Source organism: Chenopodium quinoa, unplaced genomic scaffold (genome assembly GCF_001683475.1).
Source record: "Chenopodium quinoa cultivar QQ74 unplaced genomic scaffold, ASM168347v1, whole genome shotgun sequence".
Taxonomy (NCBI): Eukaryota; Viridiplantae; Streptophyta; class Magnoliopsida; order Caryophyllales; family Amaranthaceae; genus Chenopodium; species Chenopodium quinoa.
In genome coordinates, this window is record NW_018743850.1 from 3,091,504 (window position 1) to 3,110,347 (window position 18,844).

The 18,844-nt window shown below is 41.1% G+C and overlaps 1 protein-coding gene across 1 annotated transcript; it reads left to right on the top strand.

The window, feature by feature from the left end:
- The first annotated feature begins 4,111 nt into the window (after nt 1-4,111).
- LOC110686295 lies at nt 4,112-5,428 on the top strand. The gene has a single exon (XM_021862904.1). It carries the CDS (start codon nt 4,112-4,114, stop codon nt 5,426-5,428), a length of 1,317 nt encoding a protein of 438 aa, XP_021718596.1.
- The last annotated feature ends 13,416 nt before the right edge of the window (nt 5,429-18,844 follow it).

Here is an 18,844-nt window from a genome sequence, read left to right on the forward strand (position 1 = left end):
TAGCTCTTTTAAACATATATAAGAAAGGCTTATTTTATTCATGCTTCCTTGATACTTGAAAATAAAACATATTTTCATGATTCATATATATTCAACTTGTATCATGTCTCAAATAACATGTTCACATGCTTGCATAATAATTCATGATCAACTAACATCAAATCCAAGCATATAATCAACCAAACATGCTATACTAATTCATCACTTGAAACATACTTTACAATCCTAGCATGATACTACGCATGCATAAATATTCTTATGCGCATACGTACCTTGAATAGTGCCTAAACTCGGCCACACTCGCTAGAAATCACATAGCTCAAAGCTTCCTACAAATAAAAATACATAACTATAATTAATCCACTATTCTCACAAATTTATAGCAACTATAATATATACTTTAAACCTCACTAATTAACCCAATTTAATGGTTTAAGCCTTAAAACCTTTTCTTTAAGTGGGTACTTAAAATCCTTTCAAAAAGACTTAGTTTTCATGACTTAAATAAAATTCCAGCATACTTATTTAATATAAAACATCACTAATAGACTAGGAAATCATATTTAAATCATCAAGAACCTTTTTTCTTTTATGGGTAATCAAACCCTATAATAATTAAAAAGTAGTGTGTATAATTAAATTCCAGCATTAATTGAGGGCTTAAAACTCATTAAAAACATGTTTAAATCATTAATTTAACAACCACAACAACCTAGTATCAAACCCTAACCATAAACATTATATTCCCAAATTCTAGGGTTTGTAAATTGGGGTTTTTTTATTTAATTAAAATCTGAAAAATTTTAGGAATAAAATAATAACACCAACTACCCAAAATCAACATAAAAATATAATCAAAATCATGCTTTGAATTAATTAAAACAAGCTAGAATTAAATTAGGAGGAAAGAGAGTTTTTTTTTCCTTTTGTACCAAACCGAAAAGAAGAGAGAGAAGAGGGAGGACAGCCGGTGGCTGGCGGTTGCTGCTGATCGCCGGCGTGAGCTAGTGGCCAGTGGTGGCTGTCGGTTGGTCGCCGGTGGCGTGTGGGAGGAAGAGAGAGAGAGGCGTGGGGAAAGAGAGAGAGATAAGGTGAGAGAAAATAAGAGGAAATTTTTTGGAGTTTTGTGAAATCTAACAATATAATTTTTTACTGTGAAATTCTTGAGGTTTAGGGGTATTTATGTCCCCTTTTTAACAAAAACACTTATTTACAAAACTGTCATTACTAATCCTACTCCTCCTTGAATTCTCCTTTGAGGCCAACTTGTTAGGCTTTTAAGTGTTCTTTAATTCCCAACAAGTTGATCCAATAATTTAATTGATGTTAACCCAATTTAAAAATAATTTATTGTCCCAATTAATGACTCATATTATTTTATACACACTTATTTTATTTTAAAATAATTAATTCTTGTAAAATGAAATGAATCATTTTAATTTATAAATAAAATATTATAAAAATACGGAGTATTACAACTAGCCACCTGAATATACCCGGCTAGCTAGCCTACTCATGGACTAGCCTCAACGCCCTCCCTTACCCGATGCCACTCATAACAGCCCAAAATCATGTCGTGGCCCATCATCGTCGGTAGTTGTGCGATACCACATAGCCACTACCTCCGTTTTCATTTAAAATTCACATTACAACTTTTGTAATTGTGGTGAAATCATCAATTATTTTGGGGGGGATTTATTGAGTGCAATTATAAATAATTTAAGTCTTTGATTCATTTTTTATTTTTTATTTTTATTTTTGTATGTGCTGCTTCAATAGAGGAAGGGGGTGGGATTTTCGGGTGGATGGGGTGAATGGGGGTGGAATTTTCATGGAAATGGATCTATTGGGTGAGATGGTGTTGGTAAGGGTGGCAGTAAGGTGGTGTTGTAGGGTGGCAGTGAGGTGGCGGGAAGTAGTATTAGTGTGGGAAAATTAAGGGGAAAAATAAAGGCGGGTGGTTTAATTTTATGAGGTCACGTGACCCACACGTGCAAAGTCAACGCTGGAAAACAAGGCCAATGCCCTAAAATTGGCCTAAGGTATGATCTCGTAAAAAAAGTTTGGTTTAGGTGTTCTTACAGAAAAAAAAAATATAAAAAAATATAAGGTAGTTTATCACAAAAAAATTTATAAGGTGTTTACAAAGGTGGTTTCTGACAAATTCCACATAAAAATAAATATATTTTGTAATTAATTATACTTATGTTAGATTTTAAATTAGGCTTACTTTTCGTTTTTTTAACCAGGTCTGTAGCTTGTTTAAGCTATAATGCTATACTAGTTTTTGGCCCGAATGATGTTCCAGGTCATTGTTTGTAATTTTATCATAGTTAATTTTTTTAACTTCAATATTAAATGTTTAATTTGTCAATTTTATTAGATATTGAAGGGATTAGAGGAAACTAAAAAAATTATGGTGGGAATATTTGATGCCAATCTAATGGTTACAAAATTTCAATAGTGAATTGAAGTTGAAATTAAAAATTGAATTGAGGTTTGCTTATTAATTGAATAGTAAATAATAAAACAATAATGTATTGAGTAGCTAATACAAAGTTGCGAAATAAAGAGTGTTTCAGTCAATGGCGGATCCAGGATTTCTACCTATCTAGAGGTAACATAGAATATTAAGGGAAAAAAATCTATAATATATATATTATCGTTTGATAATTAGCCTTTAAATTTTAAACATTCATTTGGTAGATAAATTTTCACTTTACAAATATGGAATAATTTATATTCTAGTTATCAATATGATCAAATTAAAATGTATTTCATATGTTTAATAGTATAATTTTGTATGTACTCTGATCCATATTTACTATTCATAAGGTTAAGTAAATGTGTTATTTTTTTGTTAGGTTTGGTATCATATAAGATGTGTTTGGGCCAAGTCCATTGTCCTAGGCCCAGTGACCTAAAATGACGAAAGTACCCGTCCATGATCCATCCCATCATTAGTCATGGCAAAGTACAGATTTACCCTTAATCTCTCCACTCAAGTACAACTTTGCCACCTGAAAAGTATAACTATAAATAGCTCATCATTCATTAATGAGAGAGACTTTTTTTTCCTAATTCTCTCTCTACTTTCTCTCTCTAAGTACACACACTCTCTCTACTTTCTCTCTCTAGAAAGTACACTCGCTGACTTAAGCACCGGAAGGGCTTTTCCGGGTCATACCCCGGGGCAGCTAACCTTCTCTGTTTTGCAGGCCTAGCTCTCGGACATACCTGTGCAAGCGGAGCTCTCGGACATACCCGTGCTAGGCGTAGCCGAAGAACATTTGGACAATACTTGGACTTAGTTTCTAGGACATCTTGATACCCTACCCTAAAGCTTTGAGGAGTAGTCTGTTTCCAGAAACAGGTGGCGCCGTCTGTGAGGACAATAAACTAAAAGCTATGGTGAACGCTAGGCGTCCCCGAAAGTCTCAAGTTCTACTAGACAAGCTCCAATTCTCTCGGCTTGGCATGCTCATATATTTGAAGAGATTGTACCCCAAGCTCGGAGCAATCCCGTAGGAGAGGTGACTAGCCCCTATGTAGTCACTCGTCGGGATTTAGAGCAGCTTGTAGCCCAAATCAACCAAAACCTTAAAGAGAGCCTTAGGGCACTTGTCAACCAGGTTGGGGGGCAAGGTAGGTTGGGGGACGTTCCTCAACTTAACCCTCAGCCGCAGTTGTCCCTACTCCACCAAGGATCCTCTCGGCTTAGCATTAAGAGTCCCATCGTTCGCGACCATGTCCATCTCTTGTAGCCCGACGGAAGTCAGGACAGCCAAGCCGACCAAGAGATGCTAGAGAGATAATCAATGACCGAAGGCTGAGGGAAGGAACTTTGGATGCCCATGACATAATCAACTCAAGGCGGGAAAACTCTAAGGAGGAAGATGATCCGCCCCAGAGAGGTCGAACTAGAGTTCACTCTCATCATGTCTTAACCAGATACCGTGATAGCTTAGCTAACTCGGCCACTTCAAGGTAAAGAAGAGGGACCTCCGCTCGACCTGCTCACTCAGCAAGTGGAAGTCCTAAACGTTCCCCCTTCCCCCAGCCGGGGAGGCTTGGAACTGTTAAGAACATCACTCCCTTCAGTCAAGAGATCATGAATACCCCAATTCCTCCTAAGGTCAAGATACTTACTTTGGAGCCCTATGATGGTAAAACTGACCCGACAGACCATTTGAATGCTTACAAGGCACAAATGGGTGTCGAAACCGAGTGTGAGGCATCATGGTGTAGGTTCTTTCCTACCACCCTCAAGGTCATTGCTCAGACTTGGTTCAATAACCTCGCCCCAGGGAGCATCAAGACATTTGAGAAGTTATCCACCTTGTTCAAGAAGCATATCACCGCTGGCAGTAGGCTGACAAAGACTAGTGTTCACTTGATGACTGTGAAACAAGGGGAGAATGAAAGTCTAGAAGATTATATCAAAAGATTCAACATCGAGTCTCAGCTCATACCAGACCTCCGGGATAACGTTGCCTTCACAGCCCTTCTCTTTAGGCTCAGGTCTAACAAGCTGAAGTTCGAGCTTGTTCATGATAAAGTCACCTCCTTCTCCAAGGCTATGGAGGGAGCCGAGAGCATCATCGAGGCCACTGATGTGTGCAAGACTCCCTCCGCTAAGGATAAAGGGAAGAGGAAGCATGATGACAACTACCAAGAAAACAAAAACAGAAAGCCTAGGAGGGTCGAGAGTAATGATGAAGGGCTTAGATACAATGCTGATAGGCGTGATATCTATACGGACATAAAAACCAAGGCTATCCTCCCCAAGCTGAATCCAATGAACACGCCAATAGAACAAAGAAACAAAAAACTGTGGTGCGAGTACCATCGAGAAGGTGGTCATACCACCCGGAATTGTCGTGAACTCAAGAGAGCACTTGATAAGCTAGCAGATGAAGGCAAGCTTAACCGATACCTCAAGGATCCTCCAAGAGACAAACAAAAAAGCAAATCTTCCAGAGTCGCGCAAGAGGTTCATAGCTCAACCAACACCAACATAAGCATCAATGTTATAGCCGGAGGGTATGCTTCTGGGGGCTTGTCTAATAGAGCACGCAAAAGTCATTTGGGGTCGCTAGAGGAGCCCATCTATGATATTGGCACCCCTACATCCACCCCTAAAGACCACCTCATGGTATTCAGGGATGATGCTGCCAAGAAGATCCAAAGGCCCCATGATGACCCTCTAGTGATTCATATGAAGATGGTCAGTGCCAATGTTAAGAAGATCTTGGTGGATAGTGGGAGCTCAGCTGACATAATTACTTGGAAGTGCCTTGAACAGATGTGTTTTGGCAGAGGAGACCTCACACCCCTTGAGAAGCCATTAGTCAGATTCGAGGGGCAACATGTTTATCCCTTGGGAACAATCAAGCTACCAATCCACCTAGGGGAGAAGGGGAAATGAAGAAGCTTGGTATTCACATTCTTAGTTTTTGACACTCCTTTGACATACAACATGATCATCGGCCGGCCCTTACTCAACAAGGTCAAAGTCGCCATCTCAACCTATCATCTACTTCTCCAATTAGAAACTGATAATGGCTCTGTTGGGAAGTTATATGGAGATCAGTATGAAGGGAGAAGATGCTACGTGGACAGCTTGAGACAACCTGAAGCCTCGGTCAATCAAGAGGATAAGGGGTCTAAGCGAAAGGCAATGGAGGTAAATGAATCACCACCACCAGTGATGAGCATATACATGGCTGAGAACCCTAAGCAGTATGGCAGGCCTAAGCCTACTGAGGAAGATGAAATCATACCCTTAGGAGGTGATCCCGCTCGGATTGTAAGAGTGGGAAAGAACTTAGACCCCCCAACTTAGGGAGAAAATCATTAAAACACTTAGAGAATTTCAGGATGTCTTCGCTTTTACAGTAGACGAGATGTCGGGCATAGACCTCAAAATCATGACTCATGAGTTGAACATCAAGGAAGGCTACAAGCCAATCAAGCAAAATCTAAGGCATGCCGGGCCGGAGAGAAACCAAACAGCAGCAGCAGAGGTCAAAAAGCTTGTCGAAGCGGGTTTTATTCGATAATGCCAATACACTGAGTGGTTATCCAATGTTGTGCTTGTAAAAAAGCCAAACGGCTCTTGACGCATGTACGTGGACTTTACAGACTTGAACAAAGCTTGCCCAAAGAATGATCACCCTCTGCCAAAGATTGACAGGTTAGTGGATTCGACCGCCAGTCATGCCCTCCTGAGTTTTATGGATGCCAATGTCGGGTATCATCAAATTCCCATGTCCAAGAGAAATCAAGCCCACACATCTTTCATCACAAGTCAGGGGGTGTATTGCTATAATGTCATGCCCTTCGGCTTGAAAAACGCTAAGGCTACATACGACCGCTTGATGAACAAGATCTTTGAAGGACAGCTGGGCCGAAATATTGAAGCCTATGTTGATGACATGATAGTTAAAAGAAAATAAAGCTCAGATCACATAGCAGACCTAAGGGAGACATTCACCACCCTTAGAAAATATAAAATGAAGCTCAACCCCAGCAAATGTGTCTTCGGGGTACAAGGGGGGGAAGTGCCTCGGCTTTATGGTAGATCAGTGTAGCATTGATGCCAACCTGGACAAAATTCAAGCAATCCTTGACATGGAATCCCCCCTGAACGTTAAAGAAGTGTAGCGCCTCACGGGTTTCTTAGCTGCGCTTGGAAGGTTTCTATCCCATTCAGCCGACAAAAGCTTATTTTTTTCAAGGCCCTTAAGCGGCCTAAGTTCATGTGGGATGAGGAAGCTGAAAAAGCCTTCCAGCAATTGAAAGAGAACTTAATGAATACCCCGAAGCTTGTTAGCCCCCTGCCTGGGGAGACATTTTGGCCATATCTGACTATTCCTTGAGTGCGGTTTTTGTGGCCGAAAGGGAGGAAGGCCAATTACCCGTCTACTTTGTCAGCCATGCTCTCTGAGGGGCTGAGACAAGATACACTATCATCGAGAAAGTGGTGTACGCTTTAGTGATGGCTAGTAGGAAGTTGAAGCCATACTTTCAAGCACACCCAATCAAAGTGCTCACTAGCCAGCCTATTAAGAAAGTGATAGAAAGTAAGAATCATTCCTCTCGGATGACAGATTGGTTAGACAAACTAGTAGACTTCGGCATTGAATTTGATCCCCGCAAAGCTATAAAAGCCCAAGCCTTAGCCGACTCTATTGCAGAATGCTCCCACAAGCCTACCCCAATGGACACCTCAACCCCCTGGACTCTTTATGTTGATGGGTTGTCTATTAAGGCCAGGAGTGGGGCTGGGCTAGTCATCACCTCCCCGGACGGAGAGAAATTTGAATATGCCATCAAGTTCGCTTTTCATGCATCCAATAATGAAGCTGAATATGAAGCTCTTATCTTGGGGCTAAATTTGTGTCAATTCATGAAGATCAAGTCAGTTCAAGTAGAGGTGTCCACCGTGCGGGTTGTGCGAGCTGGGTTAAGGTTATGTGGGTCGCGGGTTGGGGTTTCATGATACACGATGGGTCGAGCTGGGTTCATGGGTTAGGTGGGTTGGAGGGTGGGTCGAGCTGGGTTTGTAAGTTGGTTGGGTTAGGGTCAGGTGGGGTTCGTGGGTTTGGGTTGATCTGGTTCGCGGGTTAGGATCGGGTGGGCCAAATGGCTAAGTGGGTTGTGTGGGTCAAATATCCAAGTATGTTTTTTATTTTGAACTTTTGTTTTGAAATAATATTTTGCACATATTTATTTTTAAGGTTGTTTAATTTTTACAAAATTAACAATTTGATGGCTTGCTCTTAATTAAGATGCCTACGTATCCTTATATCACAAAATAAGGAATCAAAGCCAACGTAATTCTTATAATTCTAAAAGATTTTCCAAACCTTCAGCTTTGACATCGAGGTCAAGAATAGCAGCGATTCCATAAATAATTGAGAATTCACTAAAATAAGTATGCCATTTACGTTTCATACTATCAAGAACGGGACAAAGTCCATCAATTTTCATATGCTCTTCGTTGGTGTGAACAACTTTAACACACGCCAATATGAGTAAATGAATGTTAGGCTCATAGGTATAAGAGAAAATATGAGTTGCATTATCAAAAGCATTTAAAACACCACGAACAAAAGAGGCATTAGTCCAATGACTTTCGGTTATTAACTCATTAGGATCAACACGAGTCTCATTGTAAAGTTGGGTCAAAACGTCACGATACTTTATAGCATCATTCAACAAATTGATAGTAGAATTATATTCCAACGGGTAGGGGTATCAATAGATCATTGTATTTTCTTAAGACCTCTTTTTTTTCATAGCCATGTACTTCCATATAACCGAGGAAGTAATCCTAATTCATTTTATAACAGTTCGATCTAATTGAGTTTAACAATGGTTGCAACTCACCGAGACCCTCTTGAATAGACAAATTTAAAATATGTGCACAACATCTAACGTGCAAGAGATTACCACCCAATAACAAATTCAACTTAGAGTCACTTTTCAAATAGTTAATACACATTGTGATTGCAGTTATATTATCAAGAGACAAAGAATAAAATTTACCATTCAAGTGAAATTCTCTTAAACAATCCATAATACAAACTTTAATTTGATCTTAAAACTAGTATGCCTTTCTTCCATAGCTTGAAAACAAAGTATATGTTTTTTAATAAACTAATCATAATCAACCCAATGAGCAGTAATGCAAAGAAAAGATTCGCCAAAACAAGAACTTCATGTATCACTTGTAAAACTAACACGACCATCAAAAGTACAAAATAATTTAATCAAACCACTCCGATACTTATAATAAGAAGTTTGTGTGGGCCGTGTGGGTTGGGTGGGTGGGCCATGCGAGTTAGGTGGGTCGTGCGTGCGGGGTGGGCTGAGTCGTGGGCCGTGCGGGTTGGCTGGGTCATGAGAGCTGGGTCGGGTTGGGTGGGTTCATGGGCTAGTTATGTCGAATTAAATGGATCAAAACTGGTTGTGCGAGTTGGGCCGAATCAAACGGGTTAAAACGAGCTGGGATGAAATGAGTTGTGTCGAAAATTTTGGACCCACGACACAACCCGGGCTAAACCTGGGTTGTGCTGGGTTGGTACCGGGTTAAAATCGGGTTGGACCCACATGACCCACCAGCCGTACGGGTCAGGGTGGGCTGGGTCCAACCCGGCCCACTAGCCACCTCTAAGTTCAAGTATGCTCAGACTCCCAGCTCATTGTGGGGCAGATGACAAAAGAATTTGAAGTAAAAGAAGAGAATATGAAGGCCTATTTTGAAAAGTCTGAGAAGCTTGCAAAGACGTTTGAAAGTTTTGAGATAAAGCATATTCCCCGCTCGAAAAATCAGCAAGCCAATGCTATTGCTCGTATGGCAAGCTCAACCGAGGGAACAACCCCTCGAACCATCATGTGGGAAGTCCTAGATAAGCCAAGTACCCATGAGCCTATTATTATGGAAAACGATAGAGGGGACACTTGGATGGACCAAATCATTCTTTGCTTGAAAGGGGAATTGCCAACTCATACCCCCGGCTATCAGACCATCAAAAAGCGTGCTGAGTGGTTTATACTACATGATGGGGTCCTTTACAAGAAATCCTTCACGCATCCATTGCTCAAATGTATCACCCCAGAGGAGGGAAATTATGTTCTCAGGGAAATTCATGAAGGGGCATGCGACAACCATCAAGGTGGAAGAACCATAGCTGAGAAAGCGCTGAGGGCCGGGTTTTATTAGCCAACCCTGAGGCACGATGCCATGAAACTTGTCAAGAAATGTGATAGATGCCAAATGTTCGCTGACATCCCCCATCTCCCAGCCAACACCCTCACGAGCATTCAATCAGTCTTACCCTTTGATCGTTGGGGCATGGATATCCTAGGGTCTTTCCCTGTGGCCTCGGGACAAAGGAAGTTTCTGATAGTAGCTATTGATTATTTTACTAAGTGGGTTGAGGCCGAGTTGATGGCAACAATCACTGATAAGAAAATTCAGAACTTTATATGGAGAAACATTATCACTCGCTTCGGGGTACCCCAGATCTTAATCTCAGACAATGGCCGTCAATTCAACAGCAAGCCAACAAGAGAATATTGTGGGCGATTTAGAATTCGAACAAGGTTTTCAGCTGTATGCCGACCCCAAACCAATGGGCAAGCCGAGGCATCTAATAAAACAACCTTGAAGGGGCTAAAGACAATGCTTAAAGGTACAAAGGGTTCTTGGGTTGATGACCTACCCGGAATCTTGTGGTCCATTCGTACCACTACCAAGGAAGCTACGGGGCAAACTCCTTTTACCTTAGTATATGGAAGCGATGCTATGCTTCCGGCGGAAGTTGGGGTCCTATCCCCTAGGGTCACCTTCAATGATCATGCCCAAAACGATGAATTAAAGCCCTTAGCCCTAGACCTACTCCTAGAGATAAGATGAGATGCCCTGCTTCGCTCCATAGCATAAAAGCAGAGGGTCACTCGTTACTACAACAATACGGTCAAGGCTAAACCCCTAGATAAGGGTGATTGGGTACTCAGAAAATGTGAAGCTGCTGGCAAACCCCCCGCATTGGGAAAGCTAAGCCTAATTTGGGAAGGACCTTACAAGATAAAGGAAGTCATTCGCCCAGGGACCTTTTGCTTACAGACTCTTAATGGCAAGGATCTCCCTCGGCCATGGAAGGCAGATAACCTACGAAGGTTCTGTGTTTGAGCATGTCTTTCCCTTACAAGACCCCCCGCATTGGTAAAGCTAAGCCTAAATTGGGAAGGACCTTACAAGATAAAGAAAGTCATTCGCCCGGGAACCTTTCGCTTACAGACTCTTAATGGCAAGGATCTCCCTCAGCCATGGAAGACAGATAACTTACGAAGGTTCTATGTTTGAGCATGTCTTTCCCTTACAATGATGCCCTAGGGGCAATAAGAACCAATACGAGGATATCAATTTTTTAATAGTGCATCATTGTAATGTTTTTTGTTTTATTATGTTAATATAAAAACCCCCTTAGTTGAGATGTTAGCCCCCTACTTTTTGCATCTTTGTTATTTTGTTACTTGTAATATATTCTTTATTACATATCGCTTATTAGCATAGCCAACATACATCCAAAGCACTAGATTCCCAACATGGGGCATTCCGATTCACCGAGTTATCAATAACAAATTTGTTCCAATGTTTGAGGCAAGATGCTAGCTTATACTCATATACTTGAGATAGCGTCCTGGCTAAGTCATTAATATAACTTGGGGCTCGTTTAGCCCTCAGCCTATCCTAAGAAAGGAATAGCGTAGCTCTCACACACTCAATAACTTAGGGCTCGTTTAGCCCTCAGACTATCCCAAGAATTGGGATAGCCCAACTCTCATACAACTTCTAACCTGGGGCTCATTTTAGCCCCTAGCCTATCCCTATTGTCAGATAGCCTAAGTATCATACATCTATAACTTAGGGCTCGTTTAGCCCCTTGACTTGTATAAAAATACAAGAAAAACAAGCTCTCTTTCGTCTTTGATAAAAGATAGCGCCTCTCTCGTGAATCAGTAATATGGGGTTTGTTTAGCCCTCATCCTACTCTAAATGCGATTATAGCCCATAAAGTTCAACATTTCATAAGCATTAGACAAGATGCAAGCACAACAAGGCAAAGCTGAGGACATGAGATTTCATTAAATATCAAAAGCTAAGCCAAAAGATAAAATGTTCATCAAACAGGAGATCAAGTGTAACATGGTCAAACACATCTCAAAAATATAAAAATACTAAAAGTCTAAGTAAAGTCCGAGAAGATAAGTAAAGCAAATCAAATACAAGGAGCCAAGCCGGAGTAACTACTCATCAGGCTGGCTAGGCTGGCCCTGCTCAGCTAAAGCCCTCCTCTGTGCCTCTGCCTTGGCTTCCGCAATGAGAGCTCTTACCTTATCCCGCACCGCATGATAAGACTCATGTAACCCCAAGGCCTTAAAGGCCATCTCCAGATGGCCCTGAACATCAGCAACACCGGCCTCAAAGGCCTCATACCCTAGGCTGGCCTTAAGTTCATTAAAATCCGGGGTCGCCTTCTATGCAGCAATCACCTCCTCCTGAGTCTGCTCCAGGGCCTGGGTGAGATTTCTTACCTTCTCCTGAGCCTCGGCCAACTCCTTCTTTACTTTTATCAGCTCAATCCTCTTCTTCTTAAGCTCTTTAGTTGCCTTGTCCTTCTCCTTGGTTCCGGCATCAACATTGGCCTCAAGGGTCTTGATTCGAGCACCTCTGGCCTCATTGGCATCAGCAAGAGCTTTCTTGGCCTTATCCAGCCCTTCCTTGGCCAATTTGAGGTCCTACTTCAATTGATGAATCTTATTTCTTGCCCTCGAAAGCTCGGTCCGAAGCTGTTCAACATCCTAATGAGCGCTTCTCCGATATTCCCCAGCCAGCACCACCATAGTCACGCCGGCCTACATTAAAAACAAACAGTTAACTCAAACTACCCGAAAGAAGGGAAAGTAATCACGACATATAAAAAATGAAAAGTACCTTTAGGTAGCCGTCAAATGCACTAACAAGGGCCTTGTCCGGGTTCCTCCTAACTTCCCGCCTCATCATTTGCGGTGGCAAAGCCAGACATGAACTCTTGCACCATGGGCCTGTGACCTGCCTGAAGATGAGTTAAGAAAGACCTCGCGAATAAATACGCAGGGCCCTCACCCTCACCCTCTTTTTCGCCCTCATCTTCGTCCCCGCCTTCATCAACTCGAGGACGCTTCCCCTGAGGCCTGCTTCTTCCGGTTTCATAACTCGGCGCGCTGGGAAACGACAGGGGAAACTTGGAGGGATCCCTGATCCCCTACCTCAACAGTCAGGGCTTGGGAAGATCCTTTGTCCCTCTCAACCGGTTTCTTCATGGTCTTCGGGTTCTAAAAAGGAAAAGCACAAGTTATTAAGACAAAGCGAGCAAGCAGTTAGGAATGAAAATAAACTCCTTAAAAAAAACAAGGTGCATACCAAGGGAGGAGTAGGAATGTTCATATCTTCTTTGTTCAAGGCAACCTTAGCTTGAACTTCGCAGCTCAATAGTTTGCAGCAGCCATCTTTCTTTGAAGCTTGTCTTTAAGTTGACTATAAGCAACACCTGCAAAACAACGTGTTAGTCATAACATGAAACCCGGGGAGGAAGATATGGAGAGTTAAAAATTCTTAAATAAGCAAAAGAAAGTCCTATCCCTATCATAAGCATGGCTTAAGCCCACAACACTCAAGAAGCGCTCCTTCTTGAAATGCCTATCCTTCAAAATCCACATGGTCGGACGCTTCTCTTTCGATCCTTTTTCCTTAAGAGATTGCAACCAAATAGCACCTATGGCTTAATCAACACTCATGGCAGGGACATTGTAGTTCAAACCAACCCTAGGCAAGCCGCTATGGTCTCAAGGTATTCTCCAACCCCCCGCATGGAAAATGAAGAGGAAGGCACGGCGGAAACCCTTTTGGTTTGAAAGCTTGGTATGTATGGTAAGGTAGAACTCCTTATCATGAAAAGCATAACACCCATGGCTATCAGCATTACCTGGGATCTCCTGAAGTCTATGAATGTTCCTAAAGGCAGTTATAGTACAAGGCATGCCGTGTATACTACAAGTGGCTATAAAGGCGTTTATTGTCAACCAAGAGTTGGCAACAAGTTGAGTAATGCACAAGTTGTATTCTATCAACAATTCCTCAACAAAGGGATGCAGAGGAAACCTCAACCCATTATCCAAACAATCCTTATATACAACTATACACCCGGGTGGAGGGTTATCTATAGTGTTATCACCCCCAGGGGGAGAAATGAGAAAGGGTTTCTTAATATTATATTGGGTTTGCAATTGCCTAGTTCCTTCCGACAATGATCTAAGCCAGGCGACGGAGGGAAAACACATAGAAGGGCTAATCCTCCTAACAGGCGACCTAAAGGGCACCGGCGCCCCAAGAGAAATAGTAGATGTATCATCCTCACTTGACATAGTCACCACTCCATCAACAAGCAATCTGTTCAAACAACCCTAACAGTCGGTTCATATGCAAGAGAAACTTCCCAAGGGGAAGGAGGCAAATAATAATCAAAGCCTAAATTATGCTCAGAGGGAGGGGATGGCATGTAAGAAGGTGGCACACCTGAAGTAATAGATACATCACCACTACTACCAATCACATTCGCTACAAGCCTCCCCCCCGACCAGATTTCCTTTGATAAGTCATATGAGATAAGGTCGGGGAGAAGATCCGAATAATCTTGAGTCGTTTGGTCGTTCATAACACATGCATAACACAACTCAAGATTACCTGAAAAATGCTCCAATGTAAAGCACAACAGGCATACCTCTAAAGCTTAACATCATCAATTGCGCAGCCGAGGAACATTCAAGCATACATAGAGAAATAGCAAACAATTACTAAACATGAAGATATGATACTTGGAGTTTTAAAAACTAAGTATAGAATGCTCACCAAGTGGTCAGAGAGGCCGGAATATTTTCTCTTGAAGCAAATCAAGCTCACCCCGGGGGAAAGTATGCCTACAACATCAACAAAATTTCAAATGTTAGATAATTCTCAAGGGTCAAGCTTAGCTGAGATAAAATTCATATATAAACTCTTGTACAAGCTAAGCCTTCATCATTTCACAACAAACTCAAATAAAGCTAAAACGTCACAAAAATTCTACCAAGCTAGGCAAAAGCTCTCAACAGATTTTAAGAGAGAAGCCAAGAGCTCAATCGCTATGCCAAGCCCTCGGACTTAGTAAGTCAGGTAGTCTTACCCCGCACCAAGGCAAGCCCAGCTTCAAGATTGAAAGCTTTCGACATTTATATAAAGAGCTAGGCCTTCGGCATTTAAAAATAAAAGTTCAAGCCCAGGCCCTCAGCACTTGGGCATTGCTGTCAAGCCCACGACTAAGGTTGCCCACACAATTCTCATTCTCTCTCCGCTCAGCGTCCTAGTTTCTCGCTATCCTAGCGCTCGACCAACAAGGTTGGGCCTTCGGCATTGCGCTAGCACCTTGGCATCAACAAGCCCTCGGCCATCACAGCACCCCCTCGGCCTAACATCACACCCCCTCGGCTCTCTCGCTCATCGCAAGGCCCGCATCTCTTAGCTAAGCCAACTACTCCCTCCGCCTATCTTGGCCATGGCCTTTGGCATGCCTACCACCTACCCTCTCAGCAATTCAGCATTAAAGGAAAAAATGTAGGGATCCGGCCCCGCTAACAAGGCTTGATAACCCTTCGGACAATGCAAGCCCAAGCCACCCAAGTGCCAAGTAACTCTTCGTAGACAACCCCTTCGGCCTATACCCCAGACCCTCGGCTAGTCAGCTCTCGGTTATACATATATATATACATACATATATATATGTATATACATATATATATATGTATATACATATATATATATATATGTACATATATATGTATATGTATATATACATGTATATTTATATATATGTATATATATATGTATATATATGTATATATATATGTATATATATATATATGTATATATATATATATATATACATATATATATATGTATACATACATATATATATACATATATATATATATATATACATATATATATATATATATACATATATATATATATATACATATATATATATATATATATATATATATATATATATACTAAGAAGAAGAAGAAGAAGAAGAAGTCTAAGTATAAGAAGCCGAGCGCCCAGCCTAAGCATCACTCCACTAATATGTTCTCCCCTCAGCACTCAGCACATGGGTGCATCGTAGCACTCACAAGTCACAACCCCTCGGCCATTTAGCTGCTACTCAAGGCCCTCGGCCTCAATACCTAGCCCTCGGTTCCTCTCAACTCACATCTCTATCTCTCAACCAAGCAAATATTATCCCTCTTATCTCTCGGCTAATCCGACCTAAGAGCTAACAGATCCTACCCTCAACGCTCAGCTCTCTTGGTTTTCTTTCTCTTACTCGATCTTGCTCTCTTTGCTTAGCCTAATACTCTCACAAACATCCCAGCACTTGACAATCACCTAAGCTAAGCCGAGCGCTTGGCCTAATTCCGCATCACCTAACCGATGAGCTCTCAACATTATGCGCCCTTACCACACATATCGACCACAAGGCATCCCTCACCTCCGCTCTGCCTATATTTTCTCTACCCCAAGATCCGAAGGCCGGCCCCTAAGCATATCTTCTAAGCCGAGCCCTCGGCTTCCCCTTTTTCTCAAGCGCCCGCCATTCTCTCTCTCTCTCTCTCTATACCCCTTACCTCACAGCAACCTAAGCCCTCGACCTAACCACTACCTACTCGACAATTTCACACAATTGAAATACAGGCTCCCCTTCGTCCCGCTCAGCCTAGCCGAAATTTAAAAAAAAAGGAAAAAAAATGGTAAACTCCCTCGGCTAGGCAAATCAGAAATTCAAAAAATCCCAGGTACAAAATTCAAAAACATAAAAATAGCTTTCAGACCTACAAAAAAAATCAAAAGATACAAATTTTTCACATACCTACAAAGATCTCAATGAACTTGGATGAATTCGAGCGATGTGACTTGAACACTTAAACTCTCAAGAAATTGGGAGAATAATTGGAGAGGATTTTGTGAATTTCTCTAAGGCAAGAATGAACAAATGAAATAAGTGAGGGTACTCATGTATTGAAAAGAGAAGAGAAGTGATCTCCTCAAAACCCTAGCTCAGGTGGGCTTAAGTGATACTTGAGCCCAAAATGTCACTAATGGAAGATTAAGCTTAATTACAAGCTAATTAGCGTTCAACTGTCATCAATTTATTCTTAATACAAAGCTTAGCCGAAAATCAGTCCAAGTCATGCCTTTAGCAATATACAAGGGGCTCAACCCTCAGAAGATTATTGAAAAAGAGAAAAGCTCTCAGCTGTCTGTAAACCATCATCCATTATTAGGCTTAGCTCTCAGACTATTTATCAAAACAGCCCAACTATTGCAACTAAAACACCTCTTATGCAGTGCTTGGGGCTGGTATTCACCCTTGCAAGTCGCCTGGGGCTTATTTTAGCCCTCGGGTACGCCTAAAAAGCTATTCCAGCACACATGACAGCTTCTCAACCTCAAATTCGCTCATTTCGCGTGACATCCGAACTTCATGCGGTCTCGTTCACATATCTCACGTGGGGCTAAATATTTGGGTCAAGTCCATTGTACTAGGCCCAGTGACCTAAAATGACGAAAATACCCCTCCAAGATCCAGCCCATCATTAGTCATGGTAAAGTACAGATTTACCCCTAATCTCTCCACTCAAGTACAACTTTGCCATCTGAAAAGTACAACTAGAAATAGCTCATCATTCATTAATGAGAGGGACTTTTTTCCTAATTCTCTCTCCTTCTCTCTCTACTTTCTCTTTCTAAGTACACTCTCTCTCTACTTTCTCTCTTTAGAAGTACACTCGCTGACTTAAGCATTGGAGGGGCTTTACCGGGTCACACCCCCGGGGCAGCTAACCTTCTCTGTTTTGCAGGTCTAGCTCTCGGACATACTTGTGCAAGGCGGAGCTCTCGGACATACCCGTGCTAGGCGGAGCCGAAGAACATTTGGACAATACTTGGACATAGTTTCTAGGACATCTTGATACCCTACCCTAACGCTCCAAGGAGTAGTTTGTTTCCATAAACAAGATGATTCAAAACTAATTAAAGTATAAGTAAATATATTTTATAATAAAAAATCATAGATTACTAATAATTTTTTAATAACTTGAATGAAAGTCTTTCAAAAAAAAAATATATATGCACAAATATAATGAAAAGTACTTTGTATTGATTTTGTTAAAAAAAAAAGTAAAAAAAGTTTGTTTTAAAAAAAGTAAAATCAGAACCACAGAGATCTGTTTATTTGATTAGTCTCTTTGATTGTAACATGCAAACCAGCGTGCATTTGTTTCATTGTGTTATACTAGCTGTTATGGCATCCTTTTAAGAGATCGGTTATCTGAAATAACCAGTCTCTTTGAACTTTTTTTTAGGGGTAGCATGTGCTACCCCTTGTGCCTTCGTGGATCCGCCACTAGCTACAGTCAAATTAGAAAGTTAAAACGCATAGTTAAATCATTCTGTTAAGAATAATAAGTATTAAGAGGCATTGAAAGTTTGATGGTAAATGTCGTTCTTAAATTTAATGGTTCAAATTATAACTCAATTATAAATTTGGATTGATTTTGGGCATTTAGTATAGATGAATAGGTCTTGACATGTCATTGCTCATGTCGCGCCAAATATGTTAAGGGAAGGATGGCACATGTCGATACCATGTTATCCCATTGAGTTTTAATAATATTATTAATAGATAGAAGATAGATTTGTTTCCAATAGTAGCTTTACAATCTCCCATGGCAGATAAGTACGTCTAATACTTTTGCAGGTTTGTAAAGAAGAGAGAGACAGAGATGAGTTAGTATAGTACTTGCATAAAAGCTATGAATGCCCCGGGGGCATTGGGTAAGATAATTAAAAGTAGAAATATTAAATTAAAATGAACATTAATTGCACTGATTGCCGCGTGATTTTGTCATGCATTCCCAAATTAATACCACTTTTAAGTAACATCTTAAATGCTTATCTACTATTGCGATTATTCTATAAATTTCCTTAAACTTTGTGCAATATCTACTATTGCGATTATTACGAAACGGAGGGAGTGTGCAATACCTACTACTATTGTGATTATTATGAAGCATAGGTGTACTGTAGGTGTCGCTCGAATTGCGCCTATTTAAGCATGTGGTGAATATGCTTGGCAATCACAGGAAGTTGGATTTGACAATATACGATAGGGACAAAAAAATTGGGAACCGCCA